General features: G+C 38.2%; 1 protein-coding gene across 2 annotated transcripts; it reads right to left on the bottom strand.

Annotated features, from left to right (window-relative positions):
• Nucleotides 1–22: 22 nt before the first annotated feature.
• Nucleotides 23–15962, bottom strand: vps4b (vacuolar protein sorting 4 homolog B). 2 transcript variants are annotated; one of them, XM_085255358.1, is made up of 13 exons: nucleotides 15824–15962; nucleotides 6715–6826; nucleotides 6348–6448; nucleotides 4396–4507; nucleotides 3949–4096; nucleotides 3792–3850; nucleotides 3485–3604; nucleotides 3191–3347; nucleotides 2891–3039; nucleotides 2155–2236; nucleotides 1853–2072; nucleotides 1632–1772; nucleotides 23–1532 (listed from the first exon to the last, which is right to left on the bottom strand). In XM_085255358.1, the coding sequence occupies exons 1-13, from the start codon at nucleotides 15842–15844 to the stop codon at nucleotides 1431–1433; spliced, it is 1524 nt and encodes a 507-aa protein (XP_085111484.1). In that variant the 5' UTR covers nucleotides 15845–15962; the 3' UTR covers nucleotides 23–1430. The 2 variants fall into 2 exon arrangements, with proteins under 2 accessions (XP_085111484.1, XP_085111485.1); XM_085255359.1 differs by lacking the exons at nucleotides 6348–6448; nucleotides 6715–6826; nucleotides 15824–15962 and adding an exon at nucleotides 5400–5646.

Raw genomic sequence — 15962 nt, 5'->3', positions numbered from 1 at the left:
TTACAGGGAAAAAGTAAACAGCTTCTCTTTGTTGCTTTACCTTTTATTTACACTGTGGAAATGAAAAACAGAAAATCATATGCACTGATAACCTCTTCACAAAGAAAAGGCTTGAGAGTTGGCTATATATATATTTATACATTTACAGTAAAATGAAGATATTCCCCATCAAAAGACAGTTTGCAGGGAAACAGACTAAGGTTGTATATTGTCTCTAAAAGAACTTACACGAAATGTACAAGTAATATACATTTCTTAGTTGTAGTGACAATTCACTTGATACATTAGCAGTAGGACTAAGAAATTTAGAAATAAACCAATAGAAATAACCATTCAGTTGGAACAAAAAAGGCCCTTGCAACTTTTGTAGAAGGCACACGGTGCACACTGCCATTTATGACTATTTAAAGTTCATGGTTGGAAATGCATTCTATGTTGTCAAGTACACAAGATTTCTCCATCTGAGCCATCAGTGTGAGGCTTCAACATTTCACGTGGCTTATTAGCTGTGAGGTGCTAAAGCTGTCATAATATAAGGCTTAATTTTTCGGTTGCTATTACAGATAATTAGTGAATCCTGTGGACAGAAATACAAAATATGTACAACAGGTATTAAAAAAAACAAACTAAACAAACAAAAAAACCAAACAAAAGAAACAAGCTGTGAGACAAAGCAATTCAAAGCTAACAAGTTCTTGATAAATGAAAGTAATGCTGGTCTGGCACCAATAGTGATCCACCCTAAAAGCCATGTTTATTTCAAATGAATAAACACAATCATAATTTGTATTGAAAGTGGATAAACAATCCAAAACTGTCACAGAGGCTAATGAACTGCTCGTCCTGAGTATCTTTTTCTCTAAATTGTATCCACCACTGGGAGCCAATGACACCAACAATGCCACAAAATATTCTTTGAACTCATACATATGTTCCTCAAAGTACCACATAGTCTATAAAATGCTTGTTTCTTATTTAAAAAATAGAGACTAAGTCCTTTTCTTCTGAGGTGTACAAGAGAAAGTCTTTCCGTAAAATACATGATTTTGTTTTCAATCTTACTTAGAATAACTGCAGTTAGTTTCTCTAATTTGCATGAGTATTTTGCTCATCGAAAACTTTAATGAACAAGTTAAATTATCTTCCAGAGTTGTGTTGATTCTTTAGTTAAGTCAGATGTAGGTGGGAAATCTTTAATCTTCTTTGGAAAATAGTGACTAACAAATAAAACCGAGTCTTGCACCCTTAGTGTGGTTATCAGACTGGCAAAACAATATAGTAATCTCACCCAGTTGACTAACCCTCGCGGTCATGTGAATGGTTAGGATGAGAAGGAAAGAGTGAGGAGGGGGAAAGGGACAAGAACAGTAAAGACACACAATTACAATTCCTTTGCTTTGGTTTCGCTTGGTTTGGCTCAATCACCCAACCTAGCCTTCCTGTCCAAAGTCCTCTGTGAACTTTTTCAGTTTCTCCAGGTCTTGTTCGTTAACTGTTGGCTTCGTGTTGGACTGAGACCTCAACATATCAGCCTGAAAACAGGGTGGGGAAAAAGGAAAAGAAAAAATAAAGATTTGAACATGTTCCAATGCGGAAATGGGTGGAAAAATTTAGGGTTTTCATATTCCTACCATGGATACCACAGGTTCCAACAGCTTCTCCCCAGGGACTTCCATCCATGTCATTTCAATTGCGTTTGGATCACCCGGTGAGCAAGGAGTCAGGAGGTCATCTATAGTAACTTTGGGGTCATCTCTTGATGGACCTCGTACCTTATTCAAATTAAATATTTAATTACAACATTCACAGCATACTACAGTTTAGAATTAAACAGACATTTTGAAAGGCATACCCGTTTGAAGTGGGTTGCTGACTGGACCTTTCGAACAGGCTGCATTAGAGCATCTCTGACAATAATGCTGATATCTGCTCCTGAGTATCCGTCTGTCTTCTTGCCCAGAGTGTTAAAGTCAGATTCGTTGAGACTGTTGGGAGTGGAGCCCAGATGGAGCTTGAACATGAAGGCGCGGGCGTGCTCTTCAGGCAGTGGGATATAGATTCTCTTCTCAAATCTGTGATGGTTTTATTTGACCTCAGTGAGCACACAGGCGAATGACAGCAGAACAGCAACTATAAATGACTAATAATGATTACCTCCTTCTGATGGCTGAGTCTAGAGTCCACGGAATGTTTGTTGCGCCGAGAACCAGGATGCCTTCATTGTCATTTCCAACTCCTGTACAAAAACACAATCAGTGCAAATTAAATATGAGCTTCTCTTACTGTCAAACACCTCCTACTAAAAATCTGCAATCACATAAGATTTCTATTACAGGCCAGCCAAAGAGCAAAGAAGTGGATGTTTAGATACCTCATAGGTTAGAGACATAACATCTGTGCAGCTGGATCAAATTAGCTGGAGTTTAAATCCAGATTCAGAGCAGATTATGGAAAATTTGTACTAAATGACTTCTAAATTAGACCAGATTGAATTACACTGTTCATATTTCTGTGAACACGCTTTATGCAGCCATCCAGGATTAAATGGGAAATCTAATATTTCTTAGTAATTACTCTTACCTAAAAGGTAACTTAGCTTTATTATTTATTTTAAGCTATAAAAGAGGGATGTATGGGGTATGATTTTATTTCATTTTTAAGTTCAGTGTTCAGTAACCTAAATATTTTGAATGCTTATAAGTACCTTATAGTCATATAACAACAATTTACATACATTTGGTTATCCCATCATGGTGTCAGTAAAATTTTAAAATACAGAAAGATACTGAAATAGAAAAGTCACTTTATGGCACAAATATTTCATTACTGAAAAAAAAAATCCCACATTCATTTCTCTTATTATTTATACATAATTAGTAATCACCCTTACCTTGCATCTGAACCAGAAACTCTGTCTTAATACGGCGAGCAGCTTCACTCTCATTCTCACTTCTGGACCCGCACAGCGAGTCAATCTCATCAATAAAGATGATAGAAGGTTTATGCTCTCTTGCGAGGCTGAAAAGGTTTTTCACCAACCTGGGAAGCAAAAGGAAAGCTTTTAAGGAAATGAAATGGCAGCCAGAGCTGGCTGCAGGATAGTTTTGTATATTATATTCCAATATTGCACATTATATGTTAGAAAGTAAAATCATATGGTTAATTTGTGCTTCTGTGAATTGCTGCTCACTTTTCACTTTCTCCCAGCCACTTTGAGACGAGGTCCGATGAGGAGATTGAGAAGAAGGTTGAGTTGTTTGCCTCTGTGGCGACTGCTTTAGCCAGGTAAGACTTTCCAGTACCTGGAGGGCCAAAGAGCAAGATGCCCCTCCATGGAGTTCGCTTTCCTGTCAGTCAAGCAAAGAGGTAATTTAATCTAAATTAGTATGACCACAACATCACTTACTACACTCTGACACACAACTATTTCTTCTATCATTTAAGAACCACACAGTGAAGTGGGTTCTTATTCACAGAGATTTACCTGTGAAAAGGTGCGGGAATTTGATTGGAAGTATAACGGCTTCTTTCAGCGCCTCCTTGGCTCCTTCTAAACCAGCAACATCATTCCATTTAACATTTGGTTTCTCCATAACAATTGCACCTGGGAAAAGATAAACAGTACATTACTGACAAGCCTTATATTTAAACTAATAAACATGCAAAAATATACATACTATACAGAGTGGTTTAACATAGAAGCACGCAACACCAGAAGGTTGAAGCCATCAGGTTTCAGTGGTCTTTATATTGATTTATATTAATATAAAGATTTAAGAAATGTTACAAACCTGAGAGTTGATTTTGGAACTTCTTTTTCTCTGGATCATCACCCTCGTCACTTTCATTTCTGGAGACAAAAACATATTTTATCTTGATTTTCCAATCATATGACATTAACAGCATCACATGAGCTGATTTGCTCTACTGCCCCGCCCAGTAACACACCCTTTGTCATCAGATTGCGACTCTTTGACAGGCTTAGCAGGGGCCTTATCTTTCTTCTTGAGATACTCTTTCAGCTTTTCTGCTCTGTCCAAGTATTCTGCACATTTTGCCCGGATGCTCTGTTTTGCTTTGTCACCCTGGGCTTCATCTGTCAGAAATCAGCACACACACAATATACATTACAAAACAAAACAAAAACAAACCAACAAAAATTATTGTACAACCTTTTTGCTTTAAAACGAAACCCTTCTTTTAGTACTTTTAAAATTATACAACTATTATCATTATTCTTACTATCAAAGTGTACAAAACGGCCCACGGTTTTTTTAAGTCACATGAAGTCATCTGTCATCTGACCCACAAAAACGTACAGGTATCAATGACTATTATCAAACTATGATTTCTGTCATTATCACACATGTGCCATTGTGCTGTCTCATGCCTCACATTTCACCACATGAAGGAAGTACTGAACAGCAGCCTGGTATAGGCGTAAAGCCTCCTCGTAGTTCTGGGCTTTATCCTCCTGAGCCGCCTTGCTGGCAAGATCGATGGCTTTCTAAAATAACAAAGGACAATGTCAGTTCAGTTGAAACTCGCGGCTGTTCAAAAGAATAAAGAGCAGACAACCTACAAGTCATGTCTTTGGATTATGAGACACATATAGATAATCAAAATAAACATCAAGACAAGAAAAGGACAAGTACCAGCACATAAAGTTGGAACTTTAACTGAGTAAGGAAATAATGATAATAATATTAAAACAATCTACTAAATGTCCCCTAAAGCTCACGTTAGTAAAATATAAAGTGGTCGTAATCTACTGTAAAGCTTCACCTGTGCAGTGAGGTGACACCGCGCGCACACACAAACACACAGTCAACGCTTTCTTTCACTTCCTTTTTGTGAGTTTATCTATAAAGAGCAACTTCAGCAGAATTTACATGTTCAGAGAACAACCCAGAATACCCCATTTTGCTCTTTAAATTTGATATCTTTTCTGAAGCCATTTAAAAGTAGCTAGCAGCGTTAAGCTGATTAGGTATCTTGTAGTCCAGTTGTTAGCAACTCAGTAATATTATGAGGCTTCCGGCACAATTCAGCTGAAAAAAACAAAACAGAAACGAAAAAACCCCCAAACGGAATCTTTGTAATACACATGGACCATAGTATCAGGTTTGAGTGGTCAGTATCTTACTTACTACAACACTGGCGTCTTGTGGGATAAGCTAGCCAAGTATGCTAATTAGCAGCTAATGTTACTAATGTTGTGTTTTTTAACACCGATGGAAAGGTTGAAACCAAGCGCAAACCTTAAAAACTAGCCCCGAAGTGTTTCTTACTAGCACCTAGTACACTGTAGCCAATTTATTTCAACGTTTAAACAACTTTTATGGCGTTTTTTTTAAAGCTATTTTTTAGCCTCCTCTAGGGTTGGTCCCCCAACTTACCTGTAAATTGTTGTTGGCAGCCATAACGGCGGATCACTTGCCCAGTAATCAAAGCGAACGTAACACCACGCGAGTAAACTATTTTTTAAACACTCTACTTAAGAAATCAGCTACACGCGTAGACTGTAAACACGCAAACGAGGTTTCAAGCTGACTTCTTTTGGTGTTTTCGTATCTCTGAACGCTCCCTTCTCAGAGCCGAGGAAGATACTTCCGCATTGAAAAGTCGATACTCGCGTGCACGAAATGTAATGACGTCAAGACGTAGCCTCCACACAGTCATCGTAAACACAGGTCATAGATGCAGTTCAGTAACTGTCACCATTCAATGCTGCCCTTTTTTTCTAAAACAAAAAACTGCGCTTGTCCTAACTATTTCAGCCCCGTAATTCTCTTCATTATGGTCACTCCCAATGAAAATCTTAACATTTTCAGCTCAGCCTCCTGCCTTTTTGTCGATGACAACACTTCCAAACATACATCATAGCAGTTTTTATATTTTTCTGTAAACCTTCTCTGTTGCTGTTATTGCTATCCTTGTCTTACAAATCACTCTAATCTCCACCCTCTTCACCCTGCCTGCACTCTCTTTTTCACCTCTCTTGAGCACTGTTTGTTGCTTTGAATGGCTGACCCAAGGTATTTGACTCTTCCTGACTTAACTTACTCCACTCCTTGTATTTTAAGACCTATAAAGTGAAGACTGGGTATGGATGAACTTTTTCATGCCTCTATAAATTTTGTGTTGCTGTCATGTGGTGTGTGTGTGTGTGTGTGTGTGTGTGGTTTGTCCTCTTTATATTATTATTATTATTTTTAGTTTACAACAAATAAATGTCCCTTGAAGTTTTGAAATGATAGGCAGGACTCTCACACTGCCCCACCCCACTAATTTTTTCATGATCCATTTGTACAGGGAATATTTTGTACTGTCATATCTGTAATGACCTCTTTATTCACTAGGTACTCCTGTAGTTCTTCCGCTCTGTCCAAGTACTGTTTACATTTATCTCTTATCTTCTGGTTGCCATCTTTACCTTGAGGTTCACCTGAAAGAAGAAAACAACAATGAAACAATGGTTTCAGCAAACACACAAAGATTTTCTCATCACACATCACAACTAAAAAATGTGTTGGCCTAAAACTATGTAGCTGTTTATGTTTCAGCCAAATTCAGCCAAGAGTTGAGTGTATTCCTTCACTGATGTCCAATAGTGCAGCCGCCTTCAGAGTGAAGGGACGGCGTATACTGTAATATTTCAGATAACAGTAGGGTGATATTAGCTGCGTGATATTAGTCACAATGGTGACGCACGTTTCAGAATGTGGAGAAAGTACTTGACAGCATGTTGGTAAGAGCGGATGGCCTCCTCATAGTTTCCAGCCTCGTCCTCCTCTGAGGCCTTCTGTGCTACGGCAATAGCTTTCTGAAACGACAGGACATGGATCAATAGTTCAGACCTTGTGTTTCTATTACATCCACCAGCATAGTTCATTCATGAACCTTAACAGGTCATAACACCAAAGTGTTCTATGAAGTATCCTGATGTTTCACTATCTGAAGTCAGAAACATGGATTATGAAGGAACACTAACAATAATAAAAACATTGAGGCTTTGAGCTAGTGCATAAATTGGGCCGTTCCAAAGCTGAGTAAAGGGAAAGGAAAATATAATTAAATTCTGATACTTTTAAATGTGAAAATCCAAAAAAGTTCATGGCTTTTAAAGATGACCTACCTGTATTTACCCATCTTATAATAAATTTGGTAATCAATATGCATGCACCATTTATGAAGTAATGAACCATCAGGTTCACACTGCAGATAGACACCCTGAGAGCTCCCTTCATAACCTTGGTCTGAATTTTCTATTGGAATGAACTTCCATGCATTATTATCATTCTGTAGCTGGAAATGTTTCTTGAATTTATAGAAGTGTTTTCAATTTTGTGTTTCCTGTTCAAAACTGCCAGTGAAAATCAGTCAAGACTGTTGCTGTTATCTGCCAATCTCTAAAAGAAACCTCATAAATAAAATGTGACTGTACTGTCTTTCATCTGTGTGAACAGACTGAACCTTACAATGTAAAACTATGTGGAAAATTAGCAGAGGCTATTGTGTGCCATCCACCTCTAGCTACCCATTCGTGTATTATGAAAAGCAATATACACTCAATGGACACTTTATTAAGTACACATTGCTAGTAAAGGGTTGGACCTCCTTTTGCCTCCATAGCTGTTCTTATTCTTCATGGCACGGATTCAACAAGGTGCTGGAAACATTCCTCTGAGACTTTGGTTCATAATAACGGGATTGTGTTACACAGCTACTGCAGATTTGTCAGCTGTACATTTATGATTCAAATTGGCCATTCCACCCTACACTAAAGGTGCACTACTGGATTAAGGTCTGGTGACTGTGCAGGCCATTTAAGTACAGAGAAGTCATTGTCATGTTCAAGAAACCAGTCTGAAACGATCTGAGCTTTGTGACAAAGTGCATTATTCTGTGGACATAAAGGGATCGACATGGTCAGCAGCAATACTGGAGCTTAAATGATGCTCAGTTGATACAAAGTGTTGTAGAAACATATCACACACCAATATATCACCATTACCAGCTAGAACTGTTGATACAAGGAAGGACAGATCCATACTTTAATTTTATTTATACCAAATTCTGACCCTACCACCTGAATGGCAGAGAATACGGATACTCAGACTGGGAAACATTTTTCCAATCTTCTTTTGTCCAGTTATGGTGAACACATGAGAATTAGAATCAGTTTCCCTGTTCTTAGCTGACAGGGGTCGAACCTGATGTTGTCTTCTGCTGGTGTAGCCCATTTGCTTCAAGGTTAGACATGTCTTGTGTATTCAGAGAGGCTCTTCTGCGTACCTTGGCTGTAACAAATGCTTATTTGGATTACTGTTGCTGTCCTATCTATGAAAAGCAGTCTGGCCATCAACAAGGTGTTTTTTCCCCTGTGTGGTAAATCCCACTAAATACTCTGACCAACGAGTCTGCCTCCAACATCTACGCCGTGTTCAGAGTTGCGTAAATCACATTTCTTCCTTATTCTGATGCCCAGTTTGAACATTGCTGTGTCAAAAAGTGATATCAGATGCTTTTATGTGCTATGCATTTTCTTTTATGGTTAACTAGACTGCAGTTAACAAGATTTATCAGGTGGTTATATATAAAACAAAGAAATGACCTGTTTTGTAAGTATCTTTATGGGTCTGCTTTATTGTACATATGTTATCATACAGAGGTGGGACCAAGTCATTGTCTTGCAAGTCTCAAGTAAGTCTCAAGTCTTTATCCTCAAGTCTCAAGTCAAGTCTCAAGTAATGTCAGGCAAGTCAGAGTCGAGTCTCAAGTCACTGGTGTAAAAGTCCAGGTAAAGTCACAAGTCTGAAACTTTGAATTTCAAGTCCTTTCGAGTCTTTAAAAAAAAAAAACGAAAAAATAATGTTGCAGTTATGCTAAATGTAAATATTAGACCATGTAATTTTAAAATCTGTGTTTTTCTCAACACATGACAAAATAGTGAACTTAGAAAATATACACAAATTGTGAAATTGCACCTCTTTAAAATGCAGCTCAATTAAACCTAGCTCCAAGAATAATTTTCACCGACAGTTCTGAGATAAGCTGCATGTTATTCTTGGATGCGGTTGTAGGACCAGCTTTAAAATCGCATGACAAAAATATCATACACATTAAAAAAAACTGTATCACCAACGTAGCCTGGACAACATTTGCTAGTTAGATGAAGTCAGCTATCTCATCTTAGCATATTTATTTCAATTCAATTCAATCTTTTTTTTTTTTTTTATAAATTTTATTTTCAGTCACAGCAGCATGTTAACAACAAAACATTGAACATACAGTAGTTTGCTGTTCAGTATTTACAATACCCCAAAAGATAACAGAAATAGAGAAGGAAAAAACAAACAAACAAACCAAAGAAACCCCTACAAAACAACAAAAAACAAACAAACAACAACAAACAAATAGAAAAATAAAATGTATAAGGGACATTCAGCGTACAGTTAGCTATGATAGCGATATAGAGATATGGTATCTGGTCATGATAAGGTGGTCATTTTAAATGTTTCCATGTACATCAAGAATGGCTGCCATGCCCTAAGAAATTTGGTGGTTGAACCTGCCAGTGTATATCTCATCTTTTCTAAATGTAAAAACCTCATGAGCTCCGCAAGCCACTGTTCATGTGTGGGAGGAGCTTCCTGCTTCCATCTTAAAAGTATAAGGCGCCTTGCGATAAGTGAAGCAAAGGCAATAGAATTCGAATAGCATTTTGGCAAAGTGATGTCTTGAGGTATCACCCCAAAGATAGCCGTTAGAGCAGAAGGCTCATATTTAACGTTATACATCTCTGACAGAGTGTTAAATATAGACACCCAATAGGTATGAAGATTGGGGCATGTCCAAAAGGTATGAAGGAGCGAACCTGTTTCTGCTTTACATCTGTTACACAGAGGGTCAGCTCCTGGATAGAACTTGGCTAACTTTTCCTTGGAGATATGTAATCGGTGTAGGACCTTAAATTGAAGGAGCCCATGCCTGGCACATATCGAAGAAGAGTGTACCCTCTGGAGAAAAGATTGCCAGAGCTCATCTGTTATAGTCATCCCAAGGTCTTTCTCCCACTGTGCTTTAAGGATGAAGAGAGAAGGAGATTGAAGATCTAATAGTATAGCATAGATTTCTTTAATCGCCCCTCTCTTATGAACGTTTATATTAATAATTTTATCCAAAGAAGTTTCCTCAGGTAGTTCCAGAAATGAAGGAAATCGACTCTTTACAAAGTGACGAATTTGTAAATAGCGGAAAAAATGTTGCTGAGGAACATTAAACTGCTTCAGGAGCTGCGTGAATGAGGCAAAAATCCCATCTACAAAAAGGTCTTTGATATTTCTAAGGCCATTACTTTCCCATATTTTAAAGGCAGAGTCCATCATGGAGGGTGGGAACATATGGTTTGAGCAGATAGGTGCTTTAATTGACATTAAGTGTAACCCCAACCTTTTCCTACATTGCACCCAGATTCTGAGCGAGTCATACAACAAAGGGTTACGTTTATAGGTGTATAGTTCTAATGGGAGAGCTGAACTCAACAAAGCTGATAGGCAAATTTTGCCACAATTGGATGACTCAATTTGGAGCCAAGCTGGAGTCTCTGTAGTAACATTACTCATCCAGTACAGCATATTACGAATATTTGCTGCCCAATAATAAGACTGAAAGTTTGGCAAGGCTAATCCACCCATTGGCCTAGTCCTCTGCATGAAATCTTTACGAATTCGTGGACTTTTGCCATTCCAAATAAATGCAGAGATATGCTTATTCAGTGTTATAAAATACTTATTGGGTAAGTAGCATGGGATACATTGAAATAAGTAAAGGAACTTGGGAAGTATATTCATTTTGATAGAATTGACGCGGCCAATTAATGACAGTGGTAAATTGTTCCACCTCTGAAGATCTGTCTCAGTATTTTTAAGCAGCGGGACAAAGTTTCTTTCATAAAGATCTTTGTATGAGTGGGTAACCTTAACCCCCAGATAGGTCACATACCCTGATTTAACGCTAAATTGAAAACCTGAAAATGAAATCTTTCTGGCTATAGAGTTGACACAGAGAAGTTCACTTTTATGCAGATTTAACTTGTAACCTGAAATATTACCAAAACATTCAAAAATGGCAAGAGCACGGGGAAGAGAGCATAAAGGCTCTGACATATACAGCAGGAGGTCGTCAGCATATAAGGATATTTTGTGCTCCTGGTCACCTCTGAAGATGCCCTTAATGCAACTGTCAGCTCGCAGTTTAATCGCCAGTGGTTCAATTGATAATGCAAAAAGAAGAGGGGATAAGGGACAACCTTGTCTCGTACCACGGAGAAGTGGGAAATAAGAAGAGAATAACGAATTTGTTCTAACACGTGCCATAGGTGAGGAGTAAAGTAACTGAATCCATGAAATGAAATTAGGGCCAAATCCAAATTTATGCAGAGTATAAAACAGATAATCCCACTCCACCCGGTCAAATGCCTTCTCAGCATCGAGTAATAAGGCAATTTCAGGGGTTGTAGTTGACTTGGTGTGTAATATGTTCAAAAACCTGCGCAGGTTGAAAAAACCATGCCTACCCTTCACGAAACCTGTCTGATCTGGAGAAATTAACAATGGTAGATGTTGCTCTAGCCTGAGAGCAAGTGTTTTTGACAGTATTTTTAAATCTACATTTAAGAGTGATATAGGACGATATGATGAACACTCTAATGGATCTTTATAATTCAATTCAATCTTAATTGGCAGACTTCATGTCCATAAAAACAAGACAAAAAAAAAAAAAAAAAAAAACCACACACACACAACACTCCCCCCCCCCCCCCCCCAACACAAGGTATACACCATTAAATATATATATGTATATAAATAAGTATCTAAAACATTTGTAAAAACATAAAACCATAATATACATAAAACACAATTACTTAAAATAAATCAATAAATACACAAACACTTTAACCAGTGCTTTCTGAGACTGGATGAGTAACGGGAACCACTCACTGTCGGATCTGTGAGTGCTAAAATTATACTGTTACTCGAACCATCCAGTCGTTCTCTAGAATTGAACATTAGCTTCCTTAAAAGTGCTTTAAAAGTCCAAACACCCACAGCTACAAACATCTGGCTGGCACTACCACTTCTAGGTATCCTGCAAAGGATTCTCATCGCATCATTATATGCAACATGCAGCTTCTGCATGCTACATTGTTTGTAGGATGACCACAAGGGGGCAGTATATAGCGGTGTGCAATACGCTTTAAACAAAGCCACTTTAACTGGAAGTGAACAAAAGCTGAATTTGCGTGCAATAGTATTTGCCTGCACATAGAGCTTACACCGTTGTCTGTATATGTCATCATCATCATTCATTTGCTCAGTAATAAAGTGACCGAGGTATTTCACCTTTTTATGAACTTCAAGAGTTTTTTGTGCCAGTTTAAACAAAGGGAAATTTAGCTGTTTATCCTGCTTGGTTCTACATATCAAAACAGCACTTTTAGCAGCATTGTACTCAATGTCATATTGCACACCATATTCAGTACAGACATTAAGAAGATCCTGTAACCCAGCACTGCTTGGACTAAAAACAACCAGGTCATCTGCATACATAAGATGATTTATCAGTGCTTTACCTAATATACACCCAGTGTTACAGGCTCTCAGCTGTATGGACAAATCATCAACATACAAATTAAATAAAATTGGAGACAAAATCCCACCCCGTCTAACACCATTGCTGACACCAAAGGGGGCAGAAATACTGCTTCCCCATTTAACCTGCATGTTCTGATGAGCGTACCAGTAAGAGAGAATCCTCACGATGTACTGAGGAACTCCCCATCTCTTCATTTTATCAAAAAGTTTTCTGTGGTTCACTTGATCAAAAGCCTGAGAGGCATCAATGAAAGACATGAGGACAGATGAATTTTTAGCCTTGTACAAACTGACTATTTCCTTGAGTGCATATATGCACATGTCAGTGCCGTGCTTTGAAGCCAAACTGATTATCCAGAGAAGAGATGAACACACTAACTCTGTCAAACAAGATTCTTTCTAACACCTTAGATAAAATACTGGCTAGTGCAATTGGCCTGTAATTATCCAAGCAGCTCACTTTTGCAGCTTTGTCCTTCATAACTGGTACCAGTAAAATACACAGCATTGAGTCTGGTAATATGCCATGAATCATAAACCCAGTGAAACAGAGTGCTAAAAGAGGAGCTAGCCTTACACTAGCATGTTTTAAATGTTCTGCAGTGATGTGATCCAAACCAGAGGATTTATTATCAGACAACCTATGAATGGCTTCATATACTTCATGTGTCCTTACACTTATTGTGTCATTACTCATGTCAAGATTGTCCTCATATGGTTCACTTTTTATACAGTTAAACAACGCACTGTAATGCTGTCTCCATAATGCTGCAATGTTATCTGCCCCAGAAACACCTTCAACAGTTGATGGTAGAGATGGTTTACAGTTATTAAGAGCTTTCACCTCTTTCCAAAAATCTGCCGTATTATTACACAGCATTTTCCTGGCCAAAGAATCTGCTCTTAGCATTTGCTCATTTTTAGTTATAAAGCGAACAGCGTACTTATATCTGGCATTCGCACATTTTTTCTGTTCAAATTCTGGGCCTTGTTTAGGTCTTCCAGCCATGGCCCAACATTTATAAGCTATGCGAGCTTCATCATGGTACATGGATACATGTTCTTTCCAGCCAGGTCTGATGTTAGGTTTCTTATGCTTATATTGTTTATCAAGCAGTGTGCCACTTTTATACAGAGCAGTCACTATATCATCATACATGGAGCAGAGTAAATGTTTATGCACAGCATTCTTACAGTTGACATCTTTGCACAAAATAGCTTCTTTATTTATATGCATATTAATAATCATACGGTTCTTGGAGTGAGTGCATACACTCATGAAGTTTAGTAACTTCCGGTCACTGCAACAAGTCCAGGTACAGTTTACCGACGGATGGGTGCAGGACCTTGAAATGCACCGTGTAGAACGAAAGACCATCGTACGTATCATAAGTTTACCAATCTCACAAATCGTCTTCATAAATACACATTCGTTAACCGTTTATTAATATAACCTTTGAGCTCAACGGTAATTAATTAGTAGTGGAAATAATTTCTGGTTCATCACAGAAATGTAGCAGTGACAACAATACTGTATGCTGTAATCGTACTGGGCAATTAGTGATACAAAAAAACCTGTTTTATCCTGTGAATAAACGTATATGTTTTTGTCAATGTACCATAATAACATAAGCGAAACGCAATATTGTGTCAGGACAATTCACTATTTATGCACAATAAATAAAGGAGCATAGCGCGACAATTTCTGTTCAGCGCCAGACTTGCTTGTAACCTATATCACCAATTATGTTATGAAAATGACGCATTAACTACAACAGCAGACTGACCTTCGTGTAAATGCTTGGAGCAGACTAACCTGTGAGCTGGAGTGTTCTGGGACGTTATATTTTATCTTTGAATGGCTGCAATCCAGACCATCCCTCGCGTCTTTGTTACTTCGGAAACATGGCTCGAACAATTTCTCTTCAACGACGTAATCCGATAACAACCGATCTCTTTACCCGTCGGCTTCCCGTGGCTGTCATGCGACCGGCTATTGCAGTTAATAATACAACAGCTTCTTGACATTTTTGTGTTTCTTTTTATCGCTGTATAACTGATTTTAATTGAAAGCCTGCGTGCGCTAGTACCGCTTGACACGAGTTCCCAGAATCCTTTGCGGTTCTACCCGTGAATGACGTCACATTTTCAATCTCTATATAATATGCATGTTAAATTTTATATTTGGGGTAAAATATCAAGTCTTTTCAAGTAAACCGGTTCAAGTCCAATTCAAGTCCCAAGTCATTGGTGTAAAAGTCCAAGTCACAAGTCTTAGAACATTTTTTCAAGTCAAGTCTAAAGTCATAAAATTAATGACTCGAGTCTGACTCGAGTCCAAGTCATGTGACTCGAGTCCACACCTCTGTTATCATATATTTTAAAATAGCACTGACTAAAAGAGTCTTTACAGAACCATTATATTTTTTGTCATCTCTGCTGCCCTCTTCAGCAGCTCACTCTTAAACATGACTTTTTAGTGTCAGTGAGACTATTTATAAAAGATATATAAAAGTCTCTTTGCCAATAAACTGATTGCAGCTTCTACCTCTTGACAGAAATGTTGGTTGTGGCTCAGAATGACTTCACGAGAGACAGATTTGACATTTGTTCCACAGATTATAAACCAACACGTCATTTACGACCGTTTTAATACAGGCTATCATTTTTTTTTTTTTTTGCACAACACTGCCCCTAAATGCACTGGGTTGCTGCCGTGTGACTGGCTGATACGAGCAATTGAGCAGATTTATCTAATGAAGTGGTCGGTGAGGGTATTTACTGCCGTCATCAGATTTAACAAACAGTAGAAAAATACATTATTAAAACTAGTTAGTTCACTGATTATAATTAACCCTGACTAAAACACCTCGTTACTTCTTTCACGAACTGCCTCTGAATCTGCCGCGCTCATGTCAACCCTATTTTGCGGGCAGTGATGCAGTTAGCTCTGGAAGTGACCTAATGAGGCACACAAATAGAGAACTTAGAAAACAAAGCACGGATCAAAAAGTATCAACAAAGTCAACCGTGTCAAAACGAAACCTGCAAAACTGCAAACATGAAACACCCTCTGTGATTTCCCTCCAGTATGAGAAGAAGTTGCAAACACGTAAGAAACACGACGTTTTCCAGCCTTAAAGTTGTTGTTTTTTTAAACCTACCTGCAGATTTGTTGGCTCCATGAGGAGTCCCGTACGAATTAAAGAAGCACAACAGATTCAACACCCGAAACTCTGTTTCGTTTACTCGACAATGCCAGAAGTTCCTGTTTGCTTGTCACCGCCTTAGCATTCTGACACA

Source organism: Mchenga conophoros, linkage group LG18 (genome assembly GCF_057382185.1).
Source record: "Mchenga conophoros isolate Kocher_MC1m ecotype Shallow Benthic linkage group LG18, M_conophoros_male_GT1.1, whole genome shotgun sequence".
NCBI lineage: Eukaryota > Metazoa > Chordata > Actinopteri > Cichliformes > Cichlidae > Mchenga > Mchenga conophoros.
Note: the sequence above shows the minus strand (reverse complement) of the source record. Positions and strands in the feature narration are given on the sequence as shown.

Coding starts and splice junctions, on each gene's coding strand:
- vps4b (XM_085255358.1), bottom strand. CDS start 15,844: ATGGAGCCAACAAATCTGCAG. Junction 3,040..3,190: donor TGGCTGGGAGAAAGTGAAAA/GTGAGCAGCAAT, acceptor TTTGCTTCCCAG/GTTGGTGAAAAACCTTTTCA. Junction 2,237..2,890: donor GTTTCTGGTTCAGATGCAAG/GTAAGGGTGATT, acceptor GTTTTTGTACAG/GAGTTGGAAATGACAATGAA.